This window comes from Xenopus laevis, chromosome 6S (assembly GCF_017654675.1).
Source record: "Xenopus laevis strain J_2021 chromosome 6S, Xenopus_laevis_v10.1, whole genome shotgun sequence".
In the NCBI taxonomy this organism is placed as follows: Eukaryota; Metazoa; Chordata; class Amphibia; order Anura; family Pipidae; genus Xenopus; species Xenopus laevis.
The window spans coordinates 73,569,734-73,587,724 of NC_054382.1; the positions used below are offsets into that span (position 1 = coordinate 73,569,734).

Sequence of the window (17,991 nt, forward strand, 5' to 3'; positions counted from 1 at the left end):
TACTATTGTTTATATAAATAAGCTGCTGTGTAGCAATGGGGGCAGCTATTCAAAGGAGAAAGGCTCAAGCTACACAGCAGATAAGCTCTGTAGAACATGTTATCTGTTATCCACCATTTAACCTGTGTCATATAGCCTTTTTTCAATTCCTGCCATTGCTACTCAGCAGATTGTTTATATGAACTATAGTACTGTTTCTGAAGCAAACATATCAGTTTTACCAGTGCGGGGCAACACTACATGATATTTTCATTACTTCAAAACACTTATTTTTTGGTGTTACTGTTCCTTTAACTTTTAAATGAACTTTAAGTATGATAAAAACATTTGATATTCGGAGTCAATTTGTAATTGGTCTTCATTTTCAATCTTTTGATTTTAGAATTTTTGGGACATGGGGTTTTCTGGGTAAGGTGTCTTTCGGTAATTTGGTCTCCATACCTTAAGTCTGCTAAAGAAAAAAACATTTAAAAACCCAGTTGTTTTGCCTCCTATAATGTTTACTTACATCTTAGTTGGGATCAAGTTTTTGTTATATGATTACAGAGAAAAAGGAAATCATTTTTAAAAATGTCTTTTATCTTATTAAAATGGGAGATGGCCTTCCTGTAATTCAGACATTTCTGAATAATGGGTTTTCTGGATAGCAGATCCCATATGTTATTTGCTCAGCAGCTCTTAAGTTTGGGATTTCAGAAGTTAACTGGTTGCTAGAGTTTGAACGAGAGGCTGTGAGTAGGAGTGGGGGTAAACTAGAAAGATAAGAAATAAAAAGGAACAATAACAATGAAATTGTAAAGTTACAAAGTTGTAGTTTATGTCTGCTGGGTCAATGAAGAAATAGAAGACAAAAGCAAATAATTAAAAAAAAAACTATACAAAATCATGAAGACCAATTGCCCACTTTCCATCAGCAAGCCACAGACAGACTGTGAAAAAAGGTTCCTGCTTTAGTGGCAGAAAAATCATTAAGAAAGAATCTCTCTCTCTCTCTCTCTCTGAATCTGGCACAGATACTGCAGTCCTACAAAGCCTGTTATCAGTTCACTATACCATACTGTATATTACAAATTGTGAGCACTGCTATAGTCATGTCTCTTGTAACAGGCAGTTGTTCATATCATATTTTCTCTAAAGAATAAAACATACATATTCAAGCATTTCTGCTAACCTGTTGTTGCCTCGTAATACTAACCAGTCAGGACTGAAAATCTACAAATCTGCTGCTTAGAACTGAAGTGGATCTGCTGCTGACTTGCACTTAGTTAGTTAACAGTTCCGTAATGCACTATAAGCTTTACATCACCTGATCCATTACATTGCAGCTGGGTTTCCAAACCATTGTTTGATAGTGACCAATGTTCCTTATAGACATTTTAACCATTGGGATTAACTTATAAAATAATGGCATAAAATGTGTTTAGTTCTAGCAAAGTACTGATACCAAGTTCATTCACTTATATAGTGTGCAAAAGTAATGCTTTTTGAGTATTTTGGCTAGAGTTTACGTTTAATTTAAAAAAAAAAAAAAAAATGCATCATCAGACCAACAACACACTATAAAAAGTACCAGAAAATGTTATGGTATTATAGACAGTTATTCAGTAAGATAAAGATGGAGATTAACCAGCAATCACTAGGTAATCTGAATAGACATTAAAAGACGAAACATGTTCCATTATATATATATTGGTTCTAATTAAACATTTAACATATTCATGGTATGGTTAACCAGTACCATGTACATTTTGCAAACATGCCGCAGTAATAATAGTAGTAAAAGTATAAATGCACTGATATTAATATGCAGATTTTAAAAAGTCTCAACAATTTGGATAACCAGTCTTTTGCTGTTTTCAGCTACATATTAAAATCTAAGTACGAGTATTGCACAATTAAAATAGAAGGAATGGGAACAGTGATACAACCAAAACACATTATGTATAACATTTAAGACAGGTAGAGTATAATGTAGGTGCAAGCATGTTTTTATATTATACTGTATCTATTTAATAACAAAATTCAAATGGAAAATAAATCTAAAAAAATGGGTGCACAGCTTCAAAAATATAAATATATATGCCAAATGAGTAGATTTCATTAACTGAAAACGCAAGGTCCGAGGAAATAGGATTTCATCTTGCATCTAGAAACTCTATGTGGTGGTATATGCTTATAACTACACCTTGGTTTTTGGAAGAATAATCTTAAACTAACAATATCTCAGCTATAAAACAACACATAAATGTCACATTTCAGGCAGCGCTGTATATTTTAGAATCTAATATATATTTAACAGAGCTGCACGACAGATGGACAAAATGTTATTTCAAGGGGCAGATTCAGAGAACTTTTGTCATTAACAATGATTTTGCACACAGACAGAGGAAATCTGTTAAAGTTCCATACTGGAAAATATTGACTGGGACCAGATTTGATAAGAGCAGTTCCTGGCTACAGAGTCAATTTTTAAAACCAGAAAGGAGTATGAGTCAAAGCCAGTCAACATCAACTGAACTTTCAACCCGTGGAATCAGTCATTTACCAGCAAAGTTAGTTGCCTAAAAGCAACACAGCTATTTTGGAAATTACATGCCAGGCCCTATTTTTAAGGGCTGAGATTTCAATACCAGAGTTTAATCAGTTGCTTCTCCAGATTTAGAAATATTGCAGTGTTTTGCCAGTGTTTTATTCATGACCCAACAACTAAAGGACAGTTTTGTCAAAACATTAAAGGAGAAGGAAACCATGTAGAAAAAAAACCCATACTCCCCACCCCATGTAGACCCCCTCCCTCCAGTCTTACTGCCCCCAGGGGAAATGCCCCATACTTTATACTTAGCCCTCCTCGCAGATTCTGGCAGTGGACCTCACAACATCCATCTTCTGGGTCCTCTGTAAACTGACTGTGAGATCAAAAATCTCCGTCAATTTCGGCACATGCGGAGTTGTCGAAAACCGGCAAATTGCTCCAACTGTGCATGCGCCAATATACCTCCCAGTCAGCTTACCGAGGAGAGGGGTCTACATGGGGTGGGGGGTACAGGTTTTTTTCTACAGGGTTTCCTTCTCCTTTAAGTGGATAAGGATAATAAAATACTGTATGTAAAATGTGTTACAGGTCCACAGCAACCAGTCATAATGTAGCATTTACTTGTCAGCTGATTGAAATTGTTGCATTAAAGAGCTAAATTCTCAACAGGAGCAAAGAAGTCAGTAAATATTAAAGAATATGAATTTATGCAATATGTGAGGCTTCAGAAAGCTTTGAATGACTTTCTACATCATACAAAGGTATACCCGAAAATACATGTTCATAACTTGACATGACATAACGTATTTGTAAGGCATGCGTTTGCAGCTGGACCTAGCCCTCCTTAAATTTATAATTAAATTAAGCCTTTTTGCCAGCCATCATAACTAAATGGTGTGCAAATCTTTCTAATCTATCATCATGCACATACAGCTGCAATATTAGCTACCTATAGTTATGATTCTGATGCAGGTCTATAGTTATGATTCTTTGCAGGTCTGTGAGGCCAAAGGTTCTGCAGTGTTTGGAATAGTTTGCTCTTGGGTAAAGGGGCATTATGTAGCGGTTTCAAACTTAAATGTTAAAGATTTTAATGTTTAAAGCTTAAAATGTTAAATGGTGTTAAAAACTTTATTTTTATGCAGCCTGAATTAGTTAAATACAGTATAATGCATTCTATCCAAAACCACAAAAATAACCTCAACATACCTTTAAAGTTCCCAAGAAACAAACCAGTGAGGATCTGTTGAAAACAAAGACAATACAGTTAATGTTTCCCACACTAAACTGTAAGTTACTAATGGTTAATCAACACTCTAGGAACAGCCAAGTAATGACAGGTAGATATGTATGTAAATACTGTATATTCAGAAGATGAAATGTATCAGTAATAGTAAGAACTTACATGTGGTGAAAAAATATATTATAAATTAGTGTTGCTTACAATGTACACGTATAGTGTTGCCTGCCATTGGTTTAATTTAAAGAAAAACAAAACTATTTCTTTATTCCATAAGACAGACTTCAACACTTGTCACATTTCCTCCTATTTGTTTTTCACAAGTCTAGGAGTCAGGTACTTTTACATACAGAAGCCAATTTGAGATTGCGTGTGCCTTTTAGCATGAGCGATCTTTAAGGAAACTGAGTTTTCTAATCATGCGGTGGTTCGTGCCAAAATAACCTTGGCAAACTTCTAAAAAAGCTTACAAATTTTTTCTTTGTTTCAAAATCCTGTTCTGGTAATACAGTGAAGACTGCCAATGGGTTTTTTTTCTGCACAAACCCCGCATGATTAGTAAACTCATGCAGGGATTCCATTTAGCACAAGAATTCTTACATTGGCCCCTATATGTCCAAAAGTATTTGAATACCTCTTTTAATTATTGGGATTGGCTATTTAACCAATATCCATAATTGCTGACACAGGTGCCACTATATTATACAATGCATTTTACTTTGTGATAAAATGTAGGTAATAACTATAACTATAACTATTTGTAGGTAATAACTATAACTATAACTATTTTCCTACTGTTTTGTTGCTCTTCTATGGAGTGGTAACTACCACAGTTTACAAATTCAGTGTTATTTAAAGGGGATCCATCATGATGATACATCGTTATGCATCAATGTTTATATATCTAAAGGAGAATATTTAAAAACCCTTTGGTATTATCTAGATTGTTGCCCTTAATTACTAAACTATGTGGTCTATTTTACAATTAAGTGACAACAGGCCAACACAATCTGCTTAAATACATAAACAACTGCACTTCTTTTTGTTAATACTGAACACATGGTTTAAGCATTCACACTCAATGGAAAGTATATGTATAAATTATTGTATTTAGCAATTAGTACAACCTCTTTTAGCATCATTAACTCCACTACACACTTCCTGTAACTGCTGATCAGAGCCTGGAGGAATTTCAGACCATTCCTCCTTATAGAACAGTTTATAAATTTTTTTGATATTTCTGGGAATCCTTTTATGAATAGCTCTCTTCAAGTCATGGCATGGCATCTAGACTTTTCAGTCATTCTAGAATTGTTTTACTACCATGTTTATTAAATTACGCAATTTCTATTAAGCTTTAAGTTATAGACCAGTACCATGACATTCTAATGTCCAATTTTGTGGTACAATTTTGAATTCTTTGTATCCCCAATGAGAGCAGCAATCCAGACCCTGAGGTAAGAATGCAGCCCAAACCACAATGCTCCTGAAGTTGTTTACAGTTTGGTGTTGGTGCAGTTCAAACCCCTTCCCCACCGTGTATACTTCTGTACATTTTTGCCAAAGAAGTGAAGTTTCTTTTCAAAAGAATAAGGAAGAAAATTCATACAAAATTGCACTGATAAAGACACCATACATAGAATGTGCATTTACATTTACAATATGCTGATTACATCTTGTACTTGTACCTTCACTAAAGGTTACAAAATGCGACACCTGCACCATCTGGCATAAAAGTTTGTGCCACAACTGTCATCCAAAACTGCATTGGAATTTTACTGGGAAATCTTCTTCATAAGTAGGAAAAAAGAGCTTCTGGTGTACTTTACTACATCAGTGCAATAAGCTTATAGACTAGCAGATAAGCACCTCTTATCAGGCCTAGTTACAGTTGTGCCACTATGGAGAAGAAGTTTTAAGGACATCAAGGAATAGCAGATAATGTTCTTGGCAAAGAGATACTGGCATTGCCAGACTTTCTTCTTGTTCTAGGTCAGGAGCACTTATGATGTGCACACAGTGCTGCTAACAAGCAACTCATCTAGCACATATACTTCTACTTATATGTTTTTAAAATAGTGTAAACGGGAACCCAAAAGGCACAGAGCGTGGTTAACAAAGAATTAAAAAAAAAAAACTTTGGGAGCTTGCCAGTTTTGTGCATTAAAGACAAATATTATACATGGAATAAAATAAAAAATAAGGAGAGACAGAAAACTTTCAAATTTTTCAGAATACCAAATTGAGTAAAGAGAATATAAATAAACTGTACTCATCAGTCTGTGTGACAAGGCTAGACAAACTTCCTCTAGCCATAGCAACATCTAAATATTCTTGTAACCAGATCAACAATCAGCCGGAGGAATGTTTTTAAATCAGTAACTGTATGTACATGATTAACTGCTGGGTGACACTGAGAATGCTATTCTGGGAACTTCATCAAGTAATGAACACACAGATGAGAGTTCTGAATGTAAAAACAAAGGGTACATAAACTAGAACAAACCTAAATCCTCTTAGTGCCTGGGGAATCAAGCATTCTTTTTAATAGGTCACAAAGATACAGTGGTGTGAAAAACTATTTGCCCCCTTCCTGATTTCTTATTCTTTTGCATGTTTGTCACACTTAAATGTTTCTGCTCATCAAAAACCGTTAACTATTAGTCAAAGATAATATAATTGAACACAAAATGCAGTTTTTAAATGAAGGTTTATGTTATTAAGGGAGAAAAAAACTCCAAATCTACATGGGCCTGTGTGAAAAAGTGCTTGCCCCCCTTGTTAAAAAATAACTTAACTGTGGTTTATCACACCTGAGTTCAATTTCAAAGGTTATAAAGCCATTTCTAAAGCTTTGGGACTCCAGCGAACCACAGTGAGAGCCATTATCCACAAATGGCAAAAACATGGAACAGTGGTGAACCTTCCCAGGAGTGGCCGGCCGACCAAAATTACCCCAAGAGCGCAGAGACAACTCATCCGAGAGGCCACAAAAGACCCCAGGACAACATCTAAAGAACTGCAGGCCTCACTTGCCTCAATTAAGGTCAGTGTTCACGACTCCACCATAAGAAAGATACTGGGCAAAAACGGCCTGCATGGCAGATTTCCAAGGCGCAAACCACTTTTAAGCAAAAAGAACATTAAGGCTCGACTCAATTTTGCTAAAAAACATCTCAATGATTGCCAAGACTTTTGGGAAAATACGTTGTGGACCGACGAGACAAAAGTTGAACTTTTTGGAAGGTGTGCGTCCCGTTACATCTGGCGTAAAAGTAACACAGCATTTCAGAAAAAGAACATCATACCAACAGTAAAATATGGTGGTGGTAGTGTGATGGTCTGGGGTTATTTTGCTGCTTCAGGACCTGGAAGACTTGCTGTGATAGATGGAACCATGAATTCTACTGTCTACCAAAAAATCCTGAAGGAGAATGTCCGGCCATCTGTTCGTCAACTCAAGCTGAAGCGATCTTGGGTGCTGCAGCAGGACAATGACCCAAAACACACCAGCAAATCCACCTCTGAATGGCTGAAGAAAAACAAAATGAAGACTTTGGAGTGGCCTAGTCAAAGTCCTGACCTGAATCCTATTGAGATGTTGTGGCATGACCTTAAAAAGGCAGTTCATGCTAGAAAACCCTCAAATAAAGCTGAATTACAACAATTCTGCAAAGATGAGTGGGCCAAAATTCCTCCAGAGTGCTGTAAAAGACTCGTTGCAAGTTATCGCAAACGCTTGATTGCAGTTATTGCTGCTAAGGGTGGCCCAACCAGTTATTAGGTTCAGGGGGCAATTACTTTTTCACACAGGTTTGGATTTCTTTTCTCCCTAAATAATAAAAACCCTCATTTAAAAACTGCATTTTGTGTTTACTTGTGTTATCTTTGACTAATAGTTAAATGTGTTTGATGATCAGAAACATTTTGTGTGACAAACATGCAAAAGAATAAGAAATCAGGAAGGGGGCAAATAGTTTTTCACACCACTGTATTTATCCTAGAAAGAATTATTTGAAGCAACTGTTTCACATATGGGTATGGGAAAATAATATTTTAGTAAACCGTTACCACACATAGCATGCATCATTATTAAATGGACATTACCCCCCCCCCCACAATCTAAATCCAAACATTCCTCCGTGTTTGCTGCTTAAGAGTTATAGCTTTCATATTTCAAGTTCTCCTATTTATAGATATTTTGTTTAAAACTGTAAACCAAGTTCCAATATTCATAACACACATTTTACTACTTTTCTTAATTTCCTCGGTTTTTGTATCCTTTATTCAGGAAACCCGTTATCCAGAAAGTGCTGAATTACAGAAAGGCCACCTCCCATCAACTCCATTTTATCCAAATAATCCAAATTTATAAAAATTATTTCCTTTTTCTATGTAATAATAAAACAGTAACTTGTACATTATCCAAACTAAGATCTAATCTTTACTGGAAGCAAGCCAGCCTATTGGGATTATTGTTTACATCATTTTCTAGTAGACTTAAGGTATGAAGATACAAATTACAGAAAGATCCATTATCCGGAAAACCCCAGGTCCTGAGCATTCTGAATAACAGGTTCAATTTAGATAGTGTTATGCTTGTTATAGTTATGTTATTATCTACCACCATCGTGAATAGCAGTTTGAGCTTGTGTGTGCCTTTCTGCAAAATGAAAAACCACTAACTCATTAAATTACAAATGTGCTGCCTTCCCTTAATAGGAGCAAAATGGAGTAATAACTACAGTTTGCCAAGTAAGGGGAGGCAGTGAATCTGTAAAGTTAAAAGAATTACTGGAGTTATATGGAAATGTGGTGGCAGGTGGGATCATGAAACCACAAAGGCTGGAGGAATAGCCAGGAAGAAGTGTCAGTTCAGAGTAAAGATAAAAACTGTGTAAACAGATAAGCTGTGCAAAATAAAAAATGTTTCCAATATAGTTAGTTAGTCAAAAATGTAATCTATAAAAGTTGGTAAATGGAGGTCTAACAGCTCTCAAACTCTTAGTTAGTCAGCAACTTGAAAGGGGCCACATTGGATATAACTGTTCAGTTAAGGAGGCCATACATGTAGAGATCCGCTCTTTTGGCGATTTCACCAAATGAATGGATCTCTCCCCAATATGCCCACATTGAGGTGGGGCCCAAGGGCACTATGATAGGATCATAATGCAGGCAATTCATATAACAATTTCATAATCGGCCACCTAACTTGCTGAGCTGCTGTTGGAAGGTAGACGGTATAAATGAACGTTTGAAGCACTTAAAATGTTATCAGAAAATATCAATGTAATTTATCCATAGTTTCTTCCAAGAATATCTATGACAGAATGTACTTTTACCTTACACCACACTGTGTGTCTAGGAGACATTAAAGCGGAGCCACTGATCCAAGTACCACAAGGGGCGCCAGGTCCAAATGTTGTACCACTGTTCTACATGATGAAGTACAAATATAAAGAGTACTCCATCCTATAATAAGGAGATCACATCACTCCAAGCCCAGCATGACCATGAGATCCAATGCTTAAAGGATAAGTAAAGAAAATAAGTTAAAACAAAATAAATAATGAATGTAAATTACAAAAGTTCTTAGAACAGCACTCTCATCAATTTTACATTTACTTATTTTAAAGTTTTACTTATCCTTTATGCAAAATGTGTGGGAGTGTCAGGAGATGCTTCTCTGGACTGTGGGGTGGTGATTGAGCCTATTTTTAAAAAATAAACACTGCAGTTGGCATTTATGAGTGTAACTGGTACAATTCATATAAGTTCTAGGAATATATCAGTATCACTAAAAATGCTTCATTTAAAATGAATCTGATGTCTAATACAATCATGTCAAATTTATCTCACCAACAGATCTATTTTAAGTAGGTGCTGGTTTCAGATTCAAAAAGGCAGCAGGCTCTATTCACAATGAAGACTCCAGAGGCTCTTCATAATCAATTTAATCAAACTGACTTTATCTCCAATTTTTAACGCAAGAAACTTAGGGCAATGGCTTTCTGTGTGAACAGCCACTTCCCATTTTACCTGAATGGGAAATGTGTGTCATTTGTACTGGTTTGGTGCTCCATGACATGAAAGAGATGGGTTTCTGTTTTCAAAAACCACCTGACTGGCAGGATTACTAGGAAGCCATTAGTTAAAGCCTTTGTGTTGTTTCCTTTTGTCATCCTCACCCCCTATTTTCACAAACCCACTAAAAACAATCCAGGGCAATGTCAGCTGAACATGGGTATGCATACAATCAGGCACAGCTTTCCCTTTTATATAGATTCAGTAGCCTTGGAATTTATGCCAAAATTGTATACTTCAAAAGATAGCATTTGAAAAAAACATCAGCACAGGTAGAAACAAGCATAGTCATTTAAACTTTTACACTAACTATGCAAGCTTCTATGCAGATTTGGATGACTTTTTAGTTAAAGGAGAAGGAAAGGGTTGACTTTAAACAAGTCAAGTAGACTAGGATAATATTGGATGACAAATTTTCTTTACTGCACCTGTACACCCACCGTGGGAAGTAAAAATTATGTATTGGTGCTTACTAACAAAATACTGCAGGCCAGTGCATTTGATGTTAGCACTTATAATAAGCGGGGGAGGGTGTGTAATGAATTGGCAGCTCCCAGTGATTAAAGAGGTGGTTCACCTTTAAGGTAACTTTTACTTATGGAATGGCCAATTCTAAGCAACATTTCAATTGGGTTTCATTATTTCTTTTTTATAGCTTTACAGTTATTTGCCTTTTTCTTCTGACTCTTTGCAGCTTTCAAATGGGCGTCACTGACCACTTCTAAAAGGCAAATGCTCTGTAAGTCTACAAATGTACTGTTATTGCTGATCCTTCTATTCAGGCGCTCTCCTATTCATATTCCAGTCTCAACTCAAATGTATGGTTGCTAGGGTAATTTGGACCCTAGTTACTAGATTGCTTAAGATGCAAATTGAAGAGTTGCTAAATATAAAGCTAAATAACTCAAAAAACCTTCAATAATAGAAAATTAAAACAAATTGCAAATTGTCTCGGAATACTCTCACTCTCTACATCATACTAAAAGTAAACCCCTTTAACACTTTCTTTGCCCTTTAAATGTATACATGGGGTTGTGCAGCTGCAATGAATATGCCACATTTTACAAATACTAATGTTTCAGTGCTGTTTATATCTCTATAATATGTTTCTAGGAGTAGGAGAACGAAAACCATAAATGGTATTCAAACTTATCTGCTGAAAGGCTAATGGACTAAATACTCCTTATGAAATATTTACCAATTTATCACAGCAGAAACAAAATATTTATATCAGCATCCTTGTTACATTTACATAGTTACATAGTTAAATTGGGTTGAAAAAAGACAAAGTCCATCAAGTTCAACCCCTCCAAATGAAAACCCAGCATCCATACACACACCCCTCCCTACTTTCACACAAATTCTATATACCCATACCTATATTAACTATAGAGTTTAGTATCACAACAGCCTTTGATATTATGTCTGTCCAAAAAATCATCCAAGCCATTCTTAAAGGCATTAACTGAATCAGCCATCACATCACCTGGCAGTGCATTCCACAACCTCACTGTCCTGACTGTGAAGAACCCCCTACATTGCTTCAAATGAAAGTTCTTTTCTTCTAGTCTGAAGGGGTGGCCTCTGGTACGGTGATCCACTTTATGGGTAAAAAGGTCCCCTGCTATTTGTCAGTTCAGTTGAAATATGTCTGTTTAATAAATTAGATTCTCAATGCATTCTGAACCCCAACAATGGTAATCTTGCTGCATGAAATCAAAAATCCGTATCAAAAATGCCAGCTGATCATTTAAAAAGAGACACTTTTAAAAAATTGTTCTTGCGACGAGACTCTCCAGTCTGGTTTTTATCCTTTAACCCTTGTTTGTTTAATTATTGTAAGGTTCCCGTTTGTAAGTAATCATTCTGAGGAACTTACTAGTGTTGTAGAAATAAATGATGATGAACTCCATAGTTGATACATTACTGGAACCTTTCTCAACCAAGAAGAAAGATGAAACAGACAAACTATAACGAAGTCCACAGTTCATTACAAACACACAACAGAACACGTGTTTTAAAGACGGCAACTGAATAATGAATGTACAATGCAAAAGTGCTTAGAATAGTACCCTCATCAATTTTACATTTATTTTTAAGGTTTACTTATCTTTGAAACACAAATCTACAGGATATTGTCCCAATGGACATTTCACAGTCAGAGAGCTGCCTGGGAAAAATTGCTGTTTGTAAGAGTAATAAGAAGTAACCATCAGTAAAGCTAGAACGGTCTACAGGCATGGGACCCAATATCCAGAATGCTGAGGACCTGGGGGGTTTCCGGATAAGGGATCTTTCCGTAATTTGGATTTACATACCTTATTTTATGAGAAAATCATGTAAACATTAAAAAAAATTAAAAGATACATGTCCCTAGTAACCAGTGGCAAGCATTGATGCTCGGGAACCGGGAAATCAACAGAAACGCTGGCTGAAGACGCAAGCGCCACACACTGAATACTTGTCAGAATTCAACCCAAGAATACTGCAATGAACCAGAATGCTGCAAAACCTTAGTACAGGTATGAGATCCATTATCCAGAAACCTGTTATCCAGAAAGATCTGAATTGCAGAAAGGCTATCTCCCATTGACTCCATTATAACCAAAAAATCTGAAAACCTCTAAATGTCTGAATTGATTAAAGATGGTCCAATAGGATCAACGCGGCACACTGACTTTTACAGGACATCAACAATCTAGTGAATTGCTGTATTAGAGTTTTTGTTGTTTTTACACTTAGTAAATCTCAAATTTGAGTTTTAAAGAAATATAGAAAAAAAAACAAATTTTTAGAGGTTTTTAAAGAAAAAAATAACTTTGAATGTTTGTAAATAGGCCCATAGATTAAAGGAATATTTTAAGATCAGAGCTAGTCAATTGAATTATTTGGAGTTAAACACAGTAATAAAATTATAAAAAGTACACTTCAGAGCTCTCTGGTACAAAAGGTCTGCAGATAGAGGGAGTGGCACACAGGCAATTTTGGAGACACTCTTTTCTAATTCAAGCCTTAACCACAGCTGGCAATGTCAGACAGAAAGGCAGTTATGTTTTTTGTCTCTTTATGTCTTTGGAGTTGGTATTTTCTTACAAAAACTTCTATACTTAAAGGGGACCTTTCATCCTAAGAAATAGTTCCAAATCCTTTTTATGATGTTGAGCAAAACAAATTTTTTTTTTTTTTTTTACACAATATAAATTATTTAAATCTTGTTTCCTTCAGACTTAGAAGTACACAGTCACAGCAAGAAGACAGGCGTCATTTTGTGGACACTTACTAAGTCAAGTTAAGTCATCCTAATACATACCTCCCCCGGATTTGTATGGATATGTCACCAGTTTCTCTTTCATCTCCTGCACTGAACAGCCAGAAAAAGATACAAAGTTTCTAACTTAGTAGGCTCTTGGCAGAGAGCCCAGATAAGATAAGAACCAAGACTCATAGCTTAAAAGGCATTTCACATTCAAACAGTAATAACACAGAAATGTGTTCAAACTTTCATCACTTGCCAAATGTTGTAAAATGGACATGGACATGTTACCATCCATTAAAAAAAATTAGTAGGTATGGGTATTGGCCCTATTATCTAGAATGCTTTTGGTGCAGATAAGGCATTGTTCCGTAATTTAGATTATCATACCTTTCTGCCAAAAAATCAATTAAACGTTGAAATAAACACAATAGGAATATTTTACCACAGAAATGGATGTATGCAGCTTAGTTACCATTAGGGTTGCCACCTTTTCAATTGTAGAAATACTGGCCAGTGGCACACATAAAGTACATATAAATATTTTATCATTACACGAAAAAGCAAATAAATTATAAATATTGGAATTATTTTATTAAAATTGACATTGGAGATGGCCTTCTCAAATCAATGCTTTCTGTATAAGGGATCTTATATGTGTAATTATTTATTAAGAATTTATAAACAGTTTATATGACATAATTAACTGTATTATTAAAATATATGCATTTGGCATAACCCAAGTGAAGTGAGGTTGCATTTTTCATGCAACCGTGCCTTTTTCTGTCCAAATTTTACATTGGCCTTTGTGTACACCTAAAATTAACACACACCTTTATAAGTGCTCGTTTTTACACAGTGATTAGATAAGATGGGTGGTATATTTTTAACAATTTTTATTTTTCACAGAACTTTATATGCCCTAAGTGTGCTCCTAAAAGCACCAGCATTCTTTTCATATTACATAACCAACTTCATTCATATTTACTGTCGAGACAATAGAGAAACATTTACTATATAAAGTAATTATATTTATTTGAAAATTACTTCAGAGAGATGCAGGAAACTTGTATATATTAGAAGTATTTAACCACAGACACTGTTACACTGCTATCTGCTGTGTAACCTGAATGGTTGCCCCCATTGCTGCACAGCAGCTTATTTATATCAACAGTAGTAGCGTTACTGAAGCAAATACAGCAGTTTTACTAGTGCAGGACAACACTGCACTATATTTTTTTTTACTTTAAAACAATTTCATTTTTTCATGTTACTGGTCCTTTAAACACAGAAAGCTTACAGAAATCCCAAATTTCCTTGCAAAAAAAAAAGAAAAAAAAAAAAAAAAAGAGAACTGCACCAATGGGCCTCATGCAACGTCCCAATAGTGGATCCATTCAGTTGATGCCCACTGACGTGGGAAGATTATGTCATCCCATGAGTAACAGGCAATGTGCCTACCTTCCATGTCTTCCACGCCTGAGTTCAGCCTTTCTGATACCTTTAGGATAATTCCAGACAAGGCCAGCTACCTAATACTTTGGATTTTCTTTTGAAAAGAAGAGACCATAGTAATAGAGAAGGGTTTGCATGATCAACAGTGAGAGAAGATGGTAAAGTTGCCATGGAGGTAAGAGTCATACATTCTAATCTGGTGCATGTGGATACTCATATGGCAATGATTGGTTCAAGCTATGTAACTCGTGACCAGTGGTGTAACTACAGAGGAAGCAGGCCCTGCAGGGGGAAAAGGAAAGTATAGGGGCCCCTTGATGCTCTAATTCATATACAATTTCAATAAATATTGGTAAAACAGGTCAATCTCTAGACATTTTGGGGGCCTGAAAAAAAATGTGCAGACAGTATGTCTCTGAACACCTCAGAATTCATTTGGCTGCTTCTGTCCTGTGTCACATCATCGATAAACTCTAATGCCACTGGCAATCATGCACGCCCAAGCCATCACACTGCCACCGCCATGTTTTATAGATGATGTGGTATGCTTTGGATCATGAGCTGTTCCATGCCTTCTCCATACTTTTTTCTTACCAATATTCTGGTAGAGGTTGATCCAGAACTGTGCTGGCTTTTTTAGATGTTTTTTTTTAGCAAAGTCCAATCTAGCCTTTCTATTCTTGATGCTTATGAGTGGCTTGCACCTTGCAGTGGACCCACTGTATTTACTTTCATGCAGTCTTGGTAGACTTGGATATTGATACGTCTACCCCCTGGATAGTGTTGTTCACTTGTCTGACTGTTGTGAAGGGGTTTCTCTTCAACATGGAAATGATTCTGTGATCATATACCACTGTTGTCTTCCGTGAATGTCCAGGTCTTTTTGTGTTGCTGAGTTCACCAGTGCTTTCTTTTTTTTATTTCTCAGGATATACCAAACTGTAGATTTTGCATATATTTTTTAGCAATTTCTCAGATGGGTTTTTTCTGTTTTTGTAGCTTGAGGATGGCTTGTTTCACCTGCATGGAGAGCTCCTTTGACCGCATGTTGTCTATTCACAGCAAAATCTTGCACATACAAGCACCCCCCTCAAATCAACTCCAGGGCTTTTTTTTTCGCTTAATTGATAATGACATAACGAAGGTATTGCCCACACCTGCCCATGAAATAGCCTTTGAGTCAATTTCTTTTGAGCCCCTGAAATGAAGTGATTACATAAAAATGTGAGAAACTAAAGCCTTTTTTAACACAATCGGTGGTCTGTTCAACCCACTGAATTAAAGCTGAAAGTCTGCAGTTCAACTGCATCGGAGTTGTTTCATTTAAAATTCATTGTGGTAATGTACAGAACCAAAATTAGAAAAAAAGTTGTCTCTGTCCAAATATTTATGGACCTGACTGTATTTGCTTTCATTAACCATACTGTGCTTGAGCAGTAAAATCTAACTGCTGATGTTCCACGGAATACATAGAAATCTTCCAGCAAAGTCCTTTGTTTTTGCTGGCACACATATATATTATTGGAGTGAATTATATGTGGCACTATAAATGTCTGCCCACTATATAATATAAATGAAAGAAAATTTTCCCATGTGAAAAATTGTAAACAAAACTTAATTTAAAAAAAAAATCTTGTTCATTGTGGGTTAAGGTTGGAAGTTAGTATCCCTGGTACTTCCTCTATCACACCCCTGCCATAGTGACTGTATAGAAACATGACCGGTTGTGTTAAATACGATGCTGCTATCTCATCTCTTCATAAGTACCAAAGCCAGGGTTGCCAGGTTGGCGGGTTTCCAGCCAAATTGGGCTACTAATTTGTTTGAAAGTACAAACTACTACATGGAATGTATTTGGGTTACTTTTTGGGCCTTTGGCTGATTTCTACTTTGGAAACCAGCCAAAGTTTTTTCTTGCCCTAATGTGCCAAGCCTGCATCTCCCAATGCATGTTGGGTAATGTAGTTTAACAATTTGCCAACTGCCAAGTTTAATGTAAGACTACAATACCCAGCATGCAATTGGACTGCCTTGTGTAGAAGACGGGAGTTACCAGATTTTGGGCTCCCTACCCCAGTCTCCCATCCCTCTGAGGCATTTTCACATTTTCCAGTGACTTTCCTCGATTTCTAACAATTTTGGGGCAACAAACTATAATTTGGAAGGCGCCCACCCAAAAGAATGAATGCTGAGGTGCCCATCCTATGGAGGTCGCCCAAATAGAGCCTCTTAAAAATTTAGTACAAAGAGAATAAAAGGATTGCACACCTAGTCTAGATAAAAAGCCAACATTTATTATATCAAACACTTACATATTGGCACATCGTCCAACGTCTTTTGACCACAATAGTGGTCTTCATCAGGGACCAAACACATAACAAGTACAAAAAATTGATAAAAAGGCAGAAAGATTGTTTACTTTGTGCAGGTTAAATAACTTCTGGCATAACAAATTATGGGCCTTATGAATTAGGGCCTTATGGGGCCCTATACCTCCTGGGCCCCCTCTGCAGTTAAGCCCCTGGTGACAGGTGGATCTGTCCCATTTTGCTTCATGTAAAAATTTGTGAAACTGAAAAATGTAAAAATATATATATATATATATATATATATATATATATATATATATATATATATATATATATATATATATATTCATTTATTTTTTAGACTTTTTTCTCTGCTCATATTGTGATTTTTTAGGCTACTTTTGAAGTGCCTCTGGGCTAGTTTTGGGCTGGTTTTGAAAATTAGAGCCGACAACCCTGACCAAAGCAAATTATGGCTGCTCTGGATCATTTCCTTTATTGGGCAACTCTGAGTGGCTACTGGGAGTTGCTGGTTACTTTGAAGAGTTGCTGCTTTGTCCAGACAAGGGTGTCACTCGCTGCATGAGAGAATATGCAAAGCAGGGGCAGCACGGAGTGGCAAAGATAAACCTCCACACAGACGCACTGGAATCTGCGAACCAGGCGGAAGCATCGTTTATGTAGGTGTAGTGCGGTTCAGTGTATGGATTTTAGTTCGAGCAATAGTAAAGTCAGAGAAGTCTATATAAGCACGCGGGTTACCTTGTTCATTCCATTGCCCATTGCTGCGTGCGGCTTGTTCGCTCTTCCAGGCACCACAGGAAGCAAAGCTGCTAATGACACTGCTTTAATGTCGCCTCAATGCACACAACACAGTTTATACGCTGAGTGCTTGCGCCTAGCTCCGGGGAACGCCAAATATATGTTTGTGCGTGTTCTTGGGATAAGATAGTGACGCTTCCTGGTACCAGTTAGGAACAGCTGGAGTCGCTTTTCTGTTTCTACAGGATCCGCCTTGCTCTACGACTGCAATCCCTCCCTCCTCCCCTAGCGACTTCTTTTTTACTGGCTCCAGCCCCAAGTCACGTTCAGACTCATTACTGGCACCTGCTGGGCG

General features: G+C 36.6%; 1 protein-coding gene across 1 annotated transcript in view; it reads right to left on the reverse strand.

Annotated features, from left to right (window-relative positions):
* dusp22.S (dual specificity phosphatase 22 S homeolog) overlaps positions 1–17,750 on the reverse strand; it is a gene marked incomplete at its 5' end in the record, with an annotated part of 41,731 nt that extends 23,981 nt beyond the window's left edge. The window contains 2 exon segments of the mRNA NM_001091967.1: positions 3,743–3,776; positions 17,637–17,750. Coding sequence (NP_001085436.1) covers positions 3,743–3,776; positions 17,637–17,657 — 55 coding nt within the window.
* Positions 17,751–17,991: the final 241 nt, after the last annotated feature.